General features: G+C 32.8%; 1 protein-coding gene across 2 annotated transcripts in view; it reads right to left on the bottom strand.

The window, feature by feature from the left end:
• The window catches only part of FSTL5 (follistatin like 5), a 305571-nt gene that overhangs the window by 224855 nt on the left and 66856 nt on the right, over nucleotides 1-13860 (bottom strand). For both annotated transcript variants that reach the window (XM_066317637.1, XM_066317638.1), the window contains exon 3: nucleotides 3923-3956. In XM_066317637.1, coding sequence (XP_066173734.1) covers nucleotides 3923-3956 — 34 coding nt within the window. The remainder of the gene's footprint in view (nucleotides 1-3922; nucleotides 3957-13860) is intronic.

The following is a 13860-nucleotide window of genomic DNA, read 5'->3' as shown; positions in this document are numbered from 1 at the left end:
CTACAGCACAATAAACTAAAACATTATTCAGTTCAGTCCAGGAGGATTGCAGTTCAGATTCTAACCACACACAATTAATATAGGTTTGTTGAAAAACGAATTAAGAATAATATGCTTGAATAGACAAAATTAATTGCTGGATACATTACAGAATGTAATGAACCGTATTTTTTGCCACAGTCAATGGTTTTAACATGACAAAGGAAGATGATAGCATGTACAGTGCATCAGAACATGCATTACTTTGTCCATTTTCAAAAGCAGTAACAGCCAGACATATTGCAGGACGGACTTGGAACAGTTTGTTCACCCTCTGGCATTTGAGAGTATCTCCAGACACAACTTCACTTTTACAAGCTATTACTCAAATAGGGCCTTACTGATTTTTTATTTTAAATTCTTTCAATTCTGAAATTTCTTAAGCTTTTTTTCACTACTTCTTGTCTTACATTCATCAGTGTATAGAAAAAGATTACACCAATCTGGGATTTCAGAAAAGACCAGGAATGTTGTGAAGGTATGCTAACTATTTAAAGAGTAAAAACCAAGTAAGATAAGCTGGTGATGCCTGTATGATTTCCTCTCTAATTTCAGTAGCAAAAGATAATAAAAGGAGCAGATGTTTGCTAATGATATCAGAAGAGTCTGGCAATATGTTCTTAATCATGGAGAATTACATTTTTGAAACTAATCTGTGAGTCAACAATGGTTTTACATCCAGATTATTAAGGTAAGCATAAATTGAGAAGCATTGAGTACAATTAGAAACCCAAGTTGTAATTAAAATTGTCAGTCAAAATTCTCTAAATAGCTTAATTTTGAGTTTTAGTGATGTTCAAAGCTCAGCTCAATAGTAGCTAGCAAAGATTTTAAAAGTATCCTATACATTTGGTATCAAAGTGCTCTTAACTAAAGTAAAAAGCTCTTCAAGTTAATATAATTAAAAGTATTTGCATGCACATTTTGAAAATGCTGTGACAAGCGTGTAGTTTTCAAATCTTAGGTGGAGCCCTTCTTCTGTCTTTCAAAATGTGTTCTTTAAGTTGCTAAAACTAATAGGCAAAGTTGCATTATCATATTATAATGTAATATCATTGTACAATATCAGCACAACAACCACCTTACTCTCAGCCTAAATTCAGAATTTTTTTCACTGATTTTGCTGGGTTTTTTAGAAAGATACTATACCTTTTTTCTCTATATTGAAATAAATTTTTTAAATTCTCAAAAAATAAAATTATTGTACTGTAATTCAAACTATGACTAAACTTAGGGGCTGAAATATTACCAGTTAGCTGAAATATTTTTGTGGCTCCTCATTTCCAGTGTGCCAGTGGTTTTTTTCTGTGAGAAGGAATTAACATGCCTTTCAGGTTTGGCAAACAGTTGATATGTGTCACTAGGCAACCTTCTGGTACTTCAGAAGTAAAGGTTTTTCAGAATAGTATTGTTAGAAACTATTTCTACTTTAAAGTTTATAATGTTGTTTATTAAAAGTACATGAATGTCTCCAAAGTGAAGTACAGGCTGCGAAGAAAATTCTTCACGTTGCTTAAATGTAACACAACTTCTGATGCTTCCAAATCATCACAAAAAAAAAAGAATCTATTTTATCTTCCACTATATGTTTGGAATAAAACATTTTTTTGTCTGAAGGAATTAACACTGGAAAAGAAAGGTAAGGAAGGTCAAATGGGACTTCAAGCCAGCAATTAAAAGTTAGCAAGGCGTAGTTGATAATTGCCTTGTTATTTCTTTCATATTATGGAAGTGTTATAAAACTAATTTCATTTGTATTTTGCCCTGGTGATAATCATTTTCACATACAAAAAGTTTCTCAGAAGCAAAAGGGTTTGTCAACATACATTAAAACTATAAAATGTTAATACAGTGTTTTACATAAAAAGCAGTGTTTCTTTTCTCAAACAGTGTATAAAAAGATCTGTTACATGTTAAGTAAAACAAGGAAAAGAATCACAGATCAGAAAGAGATGAGATTAGTGTCAGAATGGGGCGTGTTTTGAGTATTGGCTTCTTTTCTGGTGTGACTGACTTAGAGGTTGAAAACAGAAGTAACAGATGGGGAAAAACAAGCAGGTCAGAAATGTATCAGGAGGAAAAAACCACTACTGAACAATAAAAACATCCTTACTAAAATAAGTATAGGAATCATATGTGTTTTATAGCAGTTTTTTATAAATTAAGTAAAATAAAAATTACTGGGTATTTATAATGTAATAAAATATACAGAATGCTCTTTTATACTGATATATTGATCCTGCTTAAGTCCAAAAGCATTTGATTTGAATTCTGCTGCAATATCCTGCCCTCTTAAAAATACAATTTAATGAACTTATTAATAAAAATTAAATACTGAACTACTGACTTCAACAGAAGTTACAAGACACAAGAGAGACGCCAGCATTTCACTCGGTAAGGATGAGCTATAATTGTCCTCTGAATTTAAAGGACAACATTGCTTCTGAAAGCATCAGAACTCTTACGGAACCACAGAAAACATCTTGTCCTTCTACCATATGTAGTGGCTGAAATATGCAGAGTGTAAGGAATATTGTTAGAAACCCATCCCAAGAACTTCAGGAAAATTACACATCTCAGAAGAAGATCCGCAGAGCACAAAACATTTAGATATTGCATGTGAACTGGAGTTGCTCACTGTCAAGACAAAAATGCTTTATGCTGAAACATTAAGTTAGTCTTGTTTCATCTGAACCAACCCGTATTTGAAGTAGAAAGAGTTTAAAGGTTTTATATGCTGTAAGTGAAATTATTACCACTGAAAAGAAAATCATAAATAATTTGAAAATAAGGGGGATTTTTTGGTTCAATTATTTTTCCCATGCACACTCTTCAAATGAAGGACCATAGGTCATTCAGATTATATAAATTATCATATCATCATAAACAATGTAATTGCCTGACACAAGTCCAATCAACCATCAGCTTTAGTTTGCCTTTAGATGCTTCTATTTAGCCTCCATGTGAGAGAAAGCAAGAAAATTGAGATGAATGAATACTGTGATACATAAATAACTGAATTAAGAACAGCTAACTCAGGTGATACGATTACAGATTGCTTCCTAAGGTAATAAAAAAGATATAGGTTTGTTTGTCACTTAATTCCCTCCTCTCTATGCAACATTTAACCGGTGCTTGGTCTTTCTCCTATCCTCCCTTTGTTTCCCTTTTAAAGTATCTCATATCCTAGGTCTATTAAAAACTAAAAAAGCAAGAGAACAATTTTTGCCTCCATTGGCAATTTTGCTTTTCATTGCTTCCTTAGCAGTTTTTAATGAAGATGTTTGGATGTTCTGTCTCTTAATAGACTTCATGTTAGGGGAAAAAAAAAGTGTGAAATCCACATTCGAATTTTGGAAGTCTGAATATTCTTGATAAAAAGTTGTTTCTTCAACCTGGATATTCTATTTCACGTAGTGTTTAGCCACTGGCACAGACTAAGGTGCAGTGAAAATATAAATTGTATGCAAAAACCACCCACAATAGTAGTTTTGCAAGGCAATCTAGTAAGAACATCATTTATTTGTGGACAAATTGGAATCACACCTGGTTTCAGATTAACTGAACAGAAAGAGAGAAGCTAAATTGATGGTAGTGATGTTTTATGGAAGTATAATAACCAGCCACAGTCAAGGACACAAACTTTGTGAGAAGCTGTGCAGCCCATCCCATCCAGAGTGGAGCAATCAGTCTTGTTCATCTCAGAGTTCCAAAAATAGTAGCTAACACATTTACTTTCTAAGCATCCTTTCCCAGATACAGTTTTGTCATTTGAAATGCTAAAATACTTAGCAAACAATCCATCTGGATGTTTTTTACCAAAAATGATTGTTACATTTGTGATAATTATAAGAACATCCACATTTTGAAAATTGCCACTTACCTCTATTTCTTGAGCTTTCGTGATTCTTTTCCTGCTGCAATTAAAAGTAGAAAAAAAAATTTATTAATTGCAGAATTACTTATCACAAAAATGATAAAATCACAGACATACATGATCAAAATGAAACTGTGTAGCTCCTTCTCCATCCTGCTAAGAAAAATCTACACTTTGCCTGATGCCTAAAGTGTCTTATTTAATCCATTTTTAAACTCCCCTAGTGTTTTTCAGGTTTTTTCTTTCCCTCCCACACCGACTGGGATACATAACTTATTTTTTCTTTTGCTGCAATTTTTAATGGGCATTTTTAAGAATTTTAGCTTTTGATAGCAAAGAGAGTGTACTGATACCTCTTCAGTACTAATTGCATTGTTTTGTTTTACCTATATATACCAAGGATTTGTTATTATTGTGCTCATAACAGGTTCATTTAGTCTTAAAGGTATCCAGATGGTACATAGAAATCTATAGAAAGAAGTTAGTATTTCTACATCAATACATATGTCCTTTAACAGTACGTCTGTTAACATTTTCTAATTCACAGGGACACAAAAATGTTTAGTTACCATTAACTTCAGCACAAGGCAGTCTTATCCTGAAACAACTAAGACATATTTAATTGTTTAAATACTTAATACAACTTCTTTAATTTTTTGAAATAATAAATAATAATGGCTAGCGATGCATAATTTTTGTTATCCCCTGCAACCCAGTTTTACAAATATAAGTCACTGACTCTTTTCTTGTTTTCAAAGTTCTCCATGACTACATTGGAAACACTAGCAAATTTAAAAAAAAAAAAAAAAAAAAAAAAAAAAAAAAAAGTGTCATACTAGATACGTTTGTAGTATATCCTAAACACAGCAAATGGTATTTCCTGAAATAATGGATATGATGTGCTGAATTTACCAGTATCAATTTTCATGCCATTCTGATTTTCATTCTATACTAAATTTAAAACAATAGTTTTAGCATTACTTAATTTCTTTTATGTTCCATTTTACACTACTGCCAGCATCTAGTTTAGAGGATCTGTCTAGCACTGTCTCCTAGTCTTCTAAAAGAAAACTTGCATTTAGTTTTTATTTTCTATATTTTTAGAAGTCATGGAGTGAAACCTAGCCTTTAATAGGCCGGTGTAAGCTTAGAGGAATCTTGTCCATATTAAGTCTGTGTTTATTAAAATATCAACCAACCACCAAGATTTAGTCAAGATGTAGCAAGTCGTGTCAGCATTCAGATAATGCAATTTTATGAGCTCCACAGACACTACTCAGTTCCACACAACTCACTAGTCTTTTCTGCCTTCTTTAGTTTGAAATCAGAAGAATGGATTTTTTGCCAACAAAGCTGCAATAGATTCTAAAGACTTAATCCAAGAATTGATTACTAGATCAGAGTACCCTTACTGCAGGAAAGCAATATTCAAAGTCAAATATTGATATCAAAGAAAAGAAACACCAATTAGGATGAGAATTAGTTTTTAAGAAGAGAGAGCAACAAACTTGGCAAAGTTCAGAGTTAAAAACAAATTGATTTAGATGGAATTTTCCAATTAATAAAAAACGTGGGGTTTATTATAAGAAAAGTTGTTAAGATTTAAAGGAAAGGAGGAATTTAACTGCAGATATATTTTCAGATCTATTTTTTTCTAATATCTTTATTTTCTTTAATTTAAGCTGAAGATTTTGAAGCAAATTTTCACGACTTAGCTTTTTCAAAATACTCAAATTTTTAATTTGAAGTTGTCATTCAAACTAGAAACAAAAGACTTTCTTAGCAATTGATAGACCAACCTCAGTGTGATATTTCTTGGGCCAAGATGCTTGGTAGCAGCAAAAAGCATCCAGACAGAAAGAAAAGTGTTTTCACCTCAAGGAATTTCAAAATTAACCAGTGATTAGACTGGGTGTAGCATCTCTAAACTCAGAAAATAGCTTTCTGCCTAGAGAAATCTTGCTAGATCAGACTTTTCAACAGAAAACAGAGTTAAAAATACAGACAAGTTTATAGTGAGGGTGAAATAAATGCAGATTCCTCCTTAATATTGAAACATAAATTATGTGAAATATTTTCTGTAGAAAATCACTAAGAAGCAGTGAATTATGCTAGTGAGCCAACTCTATAAGCACCTATAACTTAGGAAAATTAATTTTAGATGCACAGGGAAATAGAAACTGCTCATCCTGATGGGAAACACACAAACAAAGAAACAAAATTTTCAGGGTGTTGAAATGTGAGAGAGGTAAATGAACTTTTTTAACATTGAGTAAATTAATTGTTCATAATGACATTTATTTCCACCTGCGTTTGTGCATTGTGCTAGGCTTTTAATGCTGATTGGACTGAACAAAATTCTACCCATATACTATTAGAAAGTACATAAATATGCAAGCATCATGGTATTAAGTAATATGTACTTCTGTATAAACACTTGTGTGGAGGACTTTATAAACCCACTATTACACATTTCTGTTATTTTTCTCCTGCATTGCATTATGATATATAAACAAAATATTTTTACCTAACATGTTAACAATCAAAAATAATATATAAATAATTTTTAAAGAAATTTTATATATATACACAAACATATGTATATATATAAATTCATTCATGTAATCATTCTAGATATTTATGTCCAGAATGATTACATGAACTACAACACTATGATGGTACCTATTGATATGAGCCATCTGTTAACAGGACCAACCATTTTGCATTCTAGGGTTTTTTTATCAGCTTCAATATAGCAAAATGATTTTGAATTTAAGACTCTCCAAACAAATTAATCAGACAGGTTCTATGGCATTTTATGGCTTTGTGTTGCATTACAGTGTATCAGCCTGATGAAATGTATCGATGCAGAACATATTAGAACAGTAAAGAAACCTTTCCTGTGTGCCCAAAAAGGCTGAATTTAAAGTAAACCTTTCATGTAAACAATGTCAGACTTTCTGCTATGTTTGTGAAATCCAAAGAAACACAGATAGTTGACCATAAAAATTACTATTGTTACAAATCATAAGTTATAAAATATTTCCAACATAAATCAAATGAGGCTCTGCAAATAAACTTATTTAAATATACAAATGCTTTTCAAACGTATAAAAGCTCCTTTTCTAGCGCTATCTTTTCTGTCTTAATACACAAACAGTATCAATATCTCTTAAAAATCGATATTGTCACTATTCAGAAATGCCATGTTTGCTAAATAAGGTTGCCATAGTACCAAGTCTTATTTAGAAGGGCTTCCTATTAGCAATAAGGGGTGTAGAGAGAGATGGTCAAAAGGACTCTTAACTTACCATGAGGGTACAAAGCTATTTACAAGAAAGACAAGAGCTGATCTGTAAAGGTAGATGATATTCTAGGACTGAGAAAATACACCAACCACATAAGAAACAGTAAAGCTTGTTTCTTAGGCTCATTTAAATATATATCATGTGGATTTTGTTTGGATTTTCCCTTTTTGAAAGAAAATTAGTGTTTATAAACCTAGAATGTTGCACATAGAAGCATTCTGACTGCCACTTAATTCTGTGTTTTTAAAAGACAAACTACATAACTGTATTTCATACAGAACCCCAGTTATGGCTCTGCCTGAATCATCTGCTGAGGATCTGGGTATGTGTCTGCCAGACTGGGCTGCTGATAAAGAAGTGAAGCCTTATTTATCTTTGGAAAACTCAGATGAAGCCTCCTTTGCTATGCCGGCTCTATTTAAAAAATGGCTGCTTAATTAATCAAATTCCTAAAATAAACAAAGTACTAATTAGTGTAAAGCATATGGTAGATTGTCCTTGACATGTGACAAACATTTAAATAATTTAAAAAACATACACCATTAATTACAGAAGCTGATGAAAAAGGGAGTGCAAACTTCCTTGCTTTTCTAGAATTTTATAATGAAAAGTTATACATATACCATTAGACATATAATAAAATATAGTTAAAATGCAGAGATCAGTTTTGTTCTCATTACCTTTATGGCTAATTCTGCAGTAGGGGTACTATAGAGATAATAATAATAATTATAATATCATTTTTATTACAGAAAAGGGTTTATTAAGAGAGATACCAGAACAGTTATTATTGTTAAAGCACGTACAAGCTATAGTAGCTGAATTAACAATATATTCACTTAAATTAATACAGCAACTTTAAATACAAGAAATCTGAATTACAAATGTACAGAAACTTTTCATTCATGGTGAAATAGCAGCATGGTCACAGCCAGGGAGTACAAGCACACATATTGCACAAAGCAATTTGGTAAACTATTCTCAGACCCAATTTGATCAGTGACATTAGGCTGAACATTTGTGTTTCAAAGAAGTTTTACAGAATCAGACTTCAGCAGACTCTTAGCAACAGCAGTACAATTGCAATTTAAACTAAAAATGCATGCAAAGCAGAAGCAATGGCATTTCCATTTGTAAAGCTGTTCTGTTAAGCAGCAGTAAGCAAGGCCTTGCTTACTATGGTAAGGAAGAAAGAATGTGCAAAAAGTGAACCATTTTCCTCTTGCTCTTGTCAGAGCACTGTTTACTGCAGAAAGCTTTTTAGTTTAATGTTTGCAGCAGGATTCTTGAACTGGTATTCTGCATACACAGCCCAGTCTTCTTAGAGATTGCCACCATTTACAGCAGCAAATTCTGAGAAAATAATATGCCACAAGTTTTTCTGGTATTGATTAAGGCATCACATGAATATAAGATTATGTGAAGGAAACAAGATGTGAAGCAAGGTTGCTAGGCAAAAATAAGGTAATATATAAAGCTGTTGAAGTTTTCAGAATTAATGGTGTTCCCAGGAATATTACTAAATATTACAGCCCTAAGAGTAAGCCTTACAGGCCTGTGGAGAAAACATGATGAAGTCTTGAATTCATGAATCTATATAAAAGCAACCCAACAGTATTTGAGGAGCCTTGATACAAGGGTGAAATGATTGTCATTAAAACCAAAAGCAAATCAAGAAAAGTCCACCCACAGAGGCAGGAAGGGTAAACTGTGAAATACACTGATTTGGTTCTTGGTTTGCTGATTTAGGTCCCTGAGGAACATGAAGAACAATCATGGCAGACCCAGGAAGGTAAGCTACAAGTAGTTGTTCCTCTCTGCAAGCAGATTGCAATGCCTTAAAAGCCAAGGGAAAGGAGAGAAGAAATAAAGATATGAAAAAGTTGAAAATCACCTTGTCTATGTCTACACACATAGTCTGAAGAAAAACTATCTCTAGACCAGGCTTCCACAAAGTGCGTGATTTCTGTGGATGAAAAGTCAACAGAAGAAGTTCTACACAAAGTTCCGGAGGTTTTCCTATTTAAGCCTGTCTGATATAAAAGCAAATAACCTAGATAGTTGCAAGGGCATATATTATTCTTAAAGGCAGCCTTGGATCTTAAAGCAGTCAGATTAGTACATTTTAGCTCATGATCATTAGTTCACAATCCATCGAGACACATTTCCAAAACAATGCAGCCTAGTGTATAAAGACCTGCGTGCAGCAGGCTGCAGGTAGCTCCCAAGACAAATAAGCACCAAAAGGACCTATAAGCCTTGATTTCTCTTGCAGTTGAAAGGCAGCTGAGTAGTAGTTTAGGACTTTATCCTTAAGTTCAAGGATTCTTATTTCTCTAATTTTTGGTGTTTAGTAGCACTATAAATTTTTCTTTTTTTTTTCTTTTGTTTCCAATGTAAGACCTTGTTCAAGAGGAATCCTAATGATGCTGCAGGCCCAATGAAACTGTTGCGAAAGACCAAATATAATCTTTCATTTTACAGAAGCAGAAGACTACTCTGCATAGATTTCTTAGGCAGCTCACTCTTACAGAAATACAGTGTAACTATAGCTTCTTTAATATGATGTCTTCAGACTTAGTTCTTTGATGATAGACCAAATACATTCAGAATTTATAGGCAGTTTCACAGCACATGACAGAAAAACGTTCTACCAATTTTATACTGCTGTGCAGTGTTGCTGTTTTTATAATGCTTTAAGCATTAAGATGCTTAATGTGTGGTTTAAGCAGCAGCAGAAGTGTATACTTTTGCATTAAAACATGTACTGCTATGAACAAAACCACTTATATACTGAAGATTTTACAAGCCAATTTATGAAGCTAAATCCAGGCTACAGCTCTTCCTCACTAAGTAGGAGGAGTAGACAAATAATGACTTCACAGAAGTAATTAATGCTACTTTTGCATATTTTGCATTAAACTTCATATGCTCAGTCACTCAGTGTACTATTATTTTCCCATGCACAGACAGCATAAGATATAGTTTCTTCAAGCCTACCAAGAAAGAAATGCAGTAACAAAGGACAGTTAGTGAGGTGCTGCAGATGAATATACTTATCTAACATAGCTCAGAATCATATTCAGTATATATACATATATATATACATTTTGCAATTATCTGAGAACACTCTAGATTTGAATAGGCAACAAAGGGGGAAAGGCATCTCCAAGAAGCAACACTTTAGCATTCTGAATTATCCCAGGAGGTTCTAGGATACAGTATTAAAAAAAAAAAAAAAAAAAAAACACAACAAAAAGACCCCCAACAAACAAAACAATAACAGAAAAATAACAACAACAACAAAAACCCACAAGCTACTACAGGTGGATCTTAGCCACAGAATTCCCAATGACATTAATGGAAGTAATTTGCCTAAAATCTCTCTCTCTTCGTTTTTCTTCTTAAATTTAAGAGGTGGTTTTAAGTGTAATTTTCTAAAACCACATAATGTATTTTGCTTTTTTTATTATTCGGTCTGTCTGAGACTCATTCAGATCCTATTTTTCTTCTTGCCAAATTTTTGTACAGATAGAGGAAAATCTACAGGAAGAATGACTATTAGGGAGTATAGATAGGACAGCATAAAAGTCAATTACCTTCTTACAAAACAGGAATGCAAGTAATATTTAGTCTGCATTAAGACATAATTATGGGTAAAAACTGTAGTATGTCTACTAGTATTGATTAAAACTAGTATGCTGAGACATTGCTAGGTTACAAACAGGTTTCTACCATTTATCTTATAAGGGCAGATAAGGTAGTGTAGCAAAGCAAAAGAGAGGTTCATGATATGAATATTAATCAATTGCAACTGCCCTTTTGTAAAGTATTCCATTCTTTGTTTGAGGAATACATTCATTTAAACCAGAGATTTGATGAAAGGTTATATCATATTACCTACTGTGTGACATTTAGGAAACTAGAAAGTAAAATTAGAATCATAATTTCTTCTATGAAGAAATACTTCTGAATCTTAGAAAATTCAGGATTAACTCAGTATTTGATTGGTGAATTTCAACGTATTTTTCAAAATGAATTATGAAGTGCGGCTATATACTCTACAGATATGCTAACAATTTGTTACAGCTTTCCAACTGTGCAGTAGGCAATGTACTGTAAAGGCTTTTAGTTACTGTCTCTTGGCATTCATGTTGGAAACAATTAGCTTAAAAAAAGTTGCAGAGAGCTGAAAGAACAATCTAGTAAACAGCTGAAGTTCTAATCTAATTGATAATATTGTATTTTGAATTACAGTTCCTTTACATACATATATTACATCTCTTTTTCTTCCCTGTCTTAGACTGATACAAGCAAACAAAAATTAACAGAGGGCTTGTTATGAATAATAAATTTCAAATAATGTCTTGCAAACATTTCCTTGTGCTGAACCAATGAGTTTGAATTTATTCCATCTAATGATGGAGCAGATCCCAGGAAGCAGTCACTGACAAAACAAGACAGATGTATCCAAATGGTAAGTTCTGTTCTTTATTAACTGCTAATAATAAACCATCAAATTTTTGAAAATACAAAGGTATAGAAAACATTTTAAGATTCAATAATTTCTTTGAAAGGCATGCTTTACTCATGCCTCACTTAAAGTAGGAATGAAAGAAAAATAAATACGTGAGCTTTGTATGGAAAGTCAGACTGACCAATGCAATGGTTTCTCAGACCTTTATAAAAATACCACTATCTGTTTCAGAGGGATTAGGCCTTTAAAATATAGGGAACAGTTTACTGCAATGCAGTAGGCACTATTAATTTCAGAATTGCAGCATCAAAGTATGCAATACCAAAAAATGACACATATACCAACAAGTTTAATAAATTCTATTAAAACAATGTATTAGTGCTTTATGACTTGCATTGATGCACGACAATAATTCTCAGGTAACAGTAATAGAAAGTAATGGCATTTTCATGAACCATCAGTGAAATAAAAATTCCACTGATGCCTCAAGAGAGTGATAGGCCTTACTCGTCCCCAGAAAATGGAGTTGAATTATAGGCTGCTTATTCCAGGTTACATAACCAGACTTACAGGCAATACATGAAACAAATTAATAATATTTTTTGTTTAGTTTGTTTTCATTGGAAGAAGGGTCACAGAATAAGCTTGCTAGAGTTTTCTTATTTCAAATACTATTTTGTTAGAATGCATTAGGTAGGCGAATTCAATTCCATAAAGTTGTTTGACAGAACTGACCATGAACATTAAGCAGATGCTATTAATATTATGCAATGTTATAAAAATATTTATTGCTATTAAACTTAGTTCACATAAATGTACTGTTCATACACTGCATTATTTATACAGTGTTCATTTATATAAATAGTATAAATGCAGTTGAGCATAGTTAACAAAGTACATTAAATGATAACTTAAAAACTACAAAAAACTAAAAAAGATGTGTCAAGGGAAACAAAAATGCTTTATTAATCTCTGGCATCTCATGAGACTTCACCTCCAGTACTATATTCAGCTGTGGGATCTCCAGCATGGACCTGCTGGAGTGAGTTCAGGGAGTGCCACAAAGATGCTCAGAGGACTGAAGCACCTCTCCTGTGAAGACAGGCTGAGAGACTTGGGGTTCTTCAGCCCACAGAGGAGAAGGCAGGGGGCAGCTGATCTTTAAGATATGTTCCAAGGCCAAACCATTCTATGATTCTGTGAGCAATTTTAATGAAGTCAAACAGCAACATTTTTGTGTTATTCAAGTTTGGGGGAGCTTTGTTTTGAATGTTAGTTTTCAGACATTAAGCTTCCACATTCTTAACACTATGGTTATGGAACTGTAGTTATATCAATGCATAACAATATGAAAAAAGATGTAATTAGACACCTTTTCATTAGGCTGTAATTAAGCTCTCCTTTTTTTTGGGGGGGTTTTTTTCTTTTTTTTTTTTTTTTTTTTTTTTTGGGTTTTTTTTGGTTTTTTTTTGTTGTTTTTTGTTTCAGGCCTAGGCATGGATACCAAAACCTTAAATGGTTTCAACAGTATCCTATCCTTTAGCCTCTTTTTTTTTGAAAAGGAGTCTGGGGTTTTTTGTTGCTGTTATTAATGCTGCTGTTTGGGTTTTCTTCATAATGGAAAAAAAATCTGAAAATGAGAGACATCACATTCCCTTAGTTCATGGTTGAAGAGATTTAAGCATTCTGATATATGTAGTGTTCTTGTCTGGTATGATTTACCATGGAACAACTTATCAGGAACATATACAATACCCTTGAGCTGGACTACTTATATGATCCCACCAGTAATTATAAAAGAGAAAAAAATAATGTGTCATAACAACTACTGCGATCTAGCAGTCACCTTACCCAGAAGTGAAGGCGTTTTAAGGTAAGCACAGCCTGTTTGAGGAAGTTGACAAGAGAAGAGGACTTCCTCACTGCTATTTTTCTTTATAAACAATGGAGATGAAATCACAGAGCATTTCGGTTAAAAAATTCTCAAAATGAAAGGCTGCTTAAGAAAGCCAAGTCAAATATACTTAAACCCAATACACATAAAAACAGAACAATGATTCTTATCATGCCTCCTTGAAAAGATTTCAAGCAAAAAAAAAATTAAACTGATCAGGATAATAAATGCTAATAAATTGCTCAGCTATTGTGATGGCAAATAT

Source organism: Sylvia atricapilla, chromosome 4 (genome assembly GCF_009819655.1).
Source record: "Sylvia atricapilla isolate bSylAtr1 chromosome 4, bSylAtr1.pri, whole genome shotgun sequence".
In the NCBI taxonomy this organism is placed as follows: Eukaryota; Metazoa; Chordata; class Aves; order Passeriformes; family Sylviidae; genus Sylvia; species Sylvia atricapilla.
Note: the sequence above shows the minus strand (reverse complement) of the source record. Positions and strands in the feature narration are given on the sequence as shown.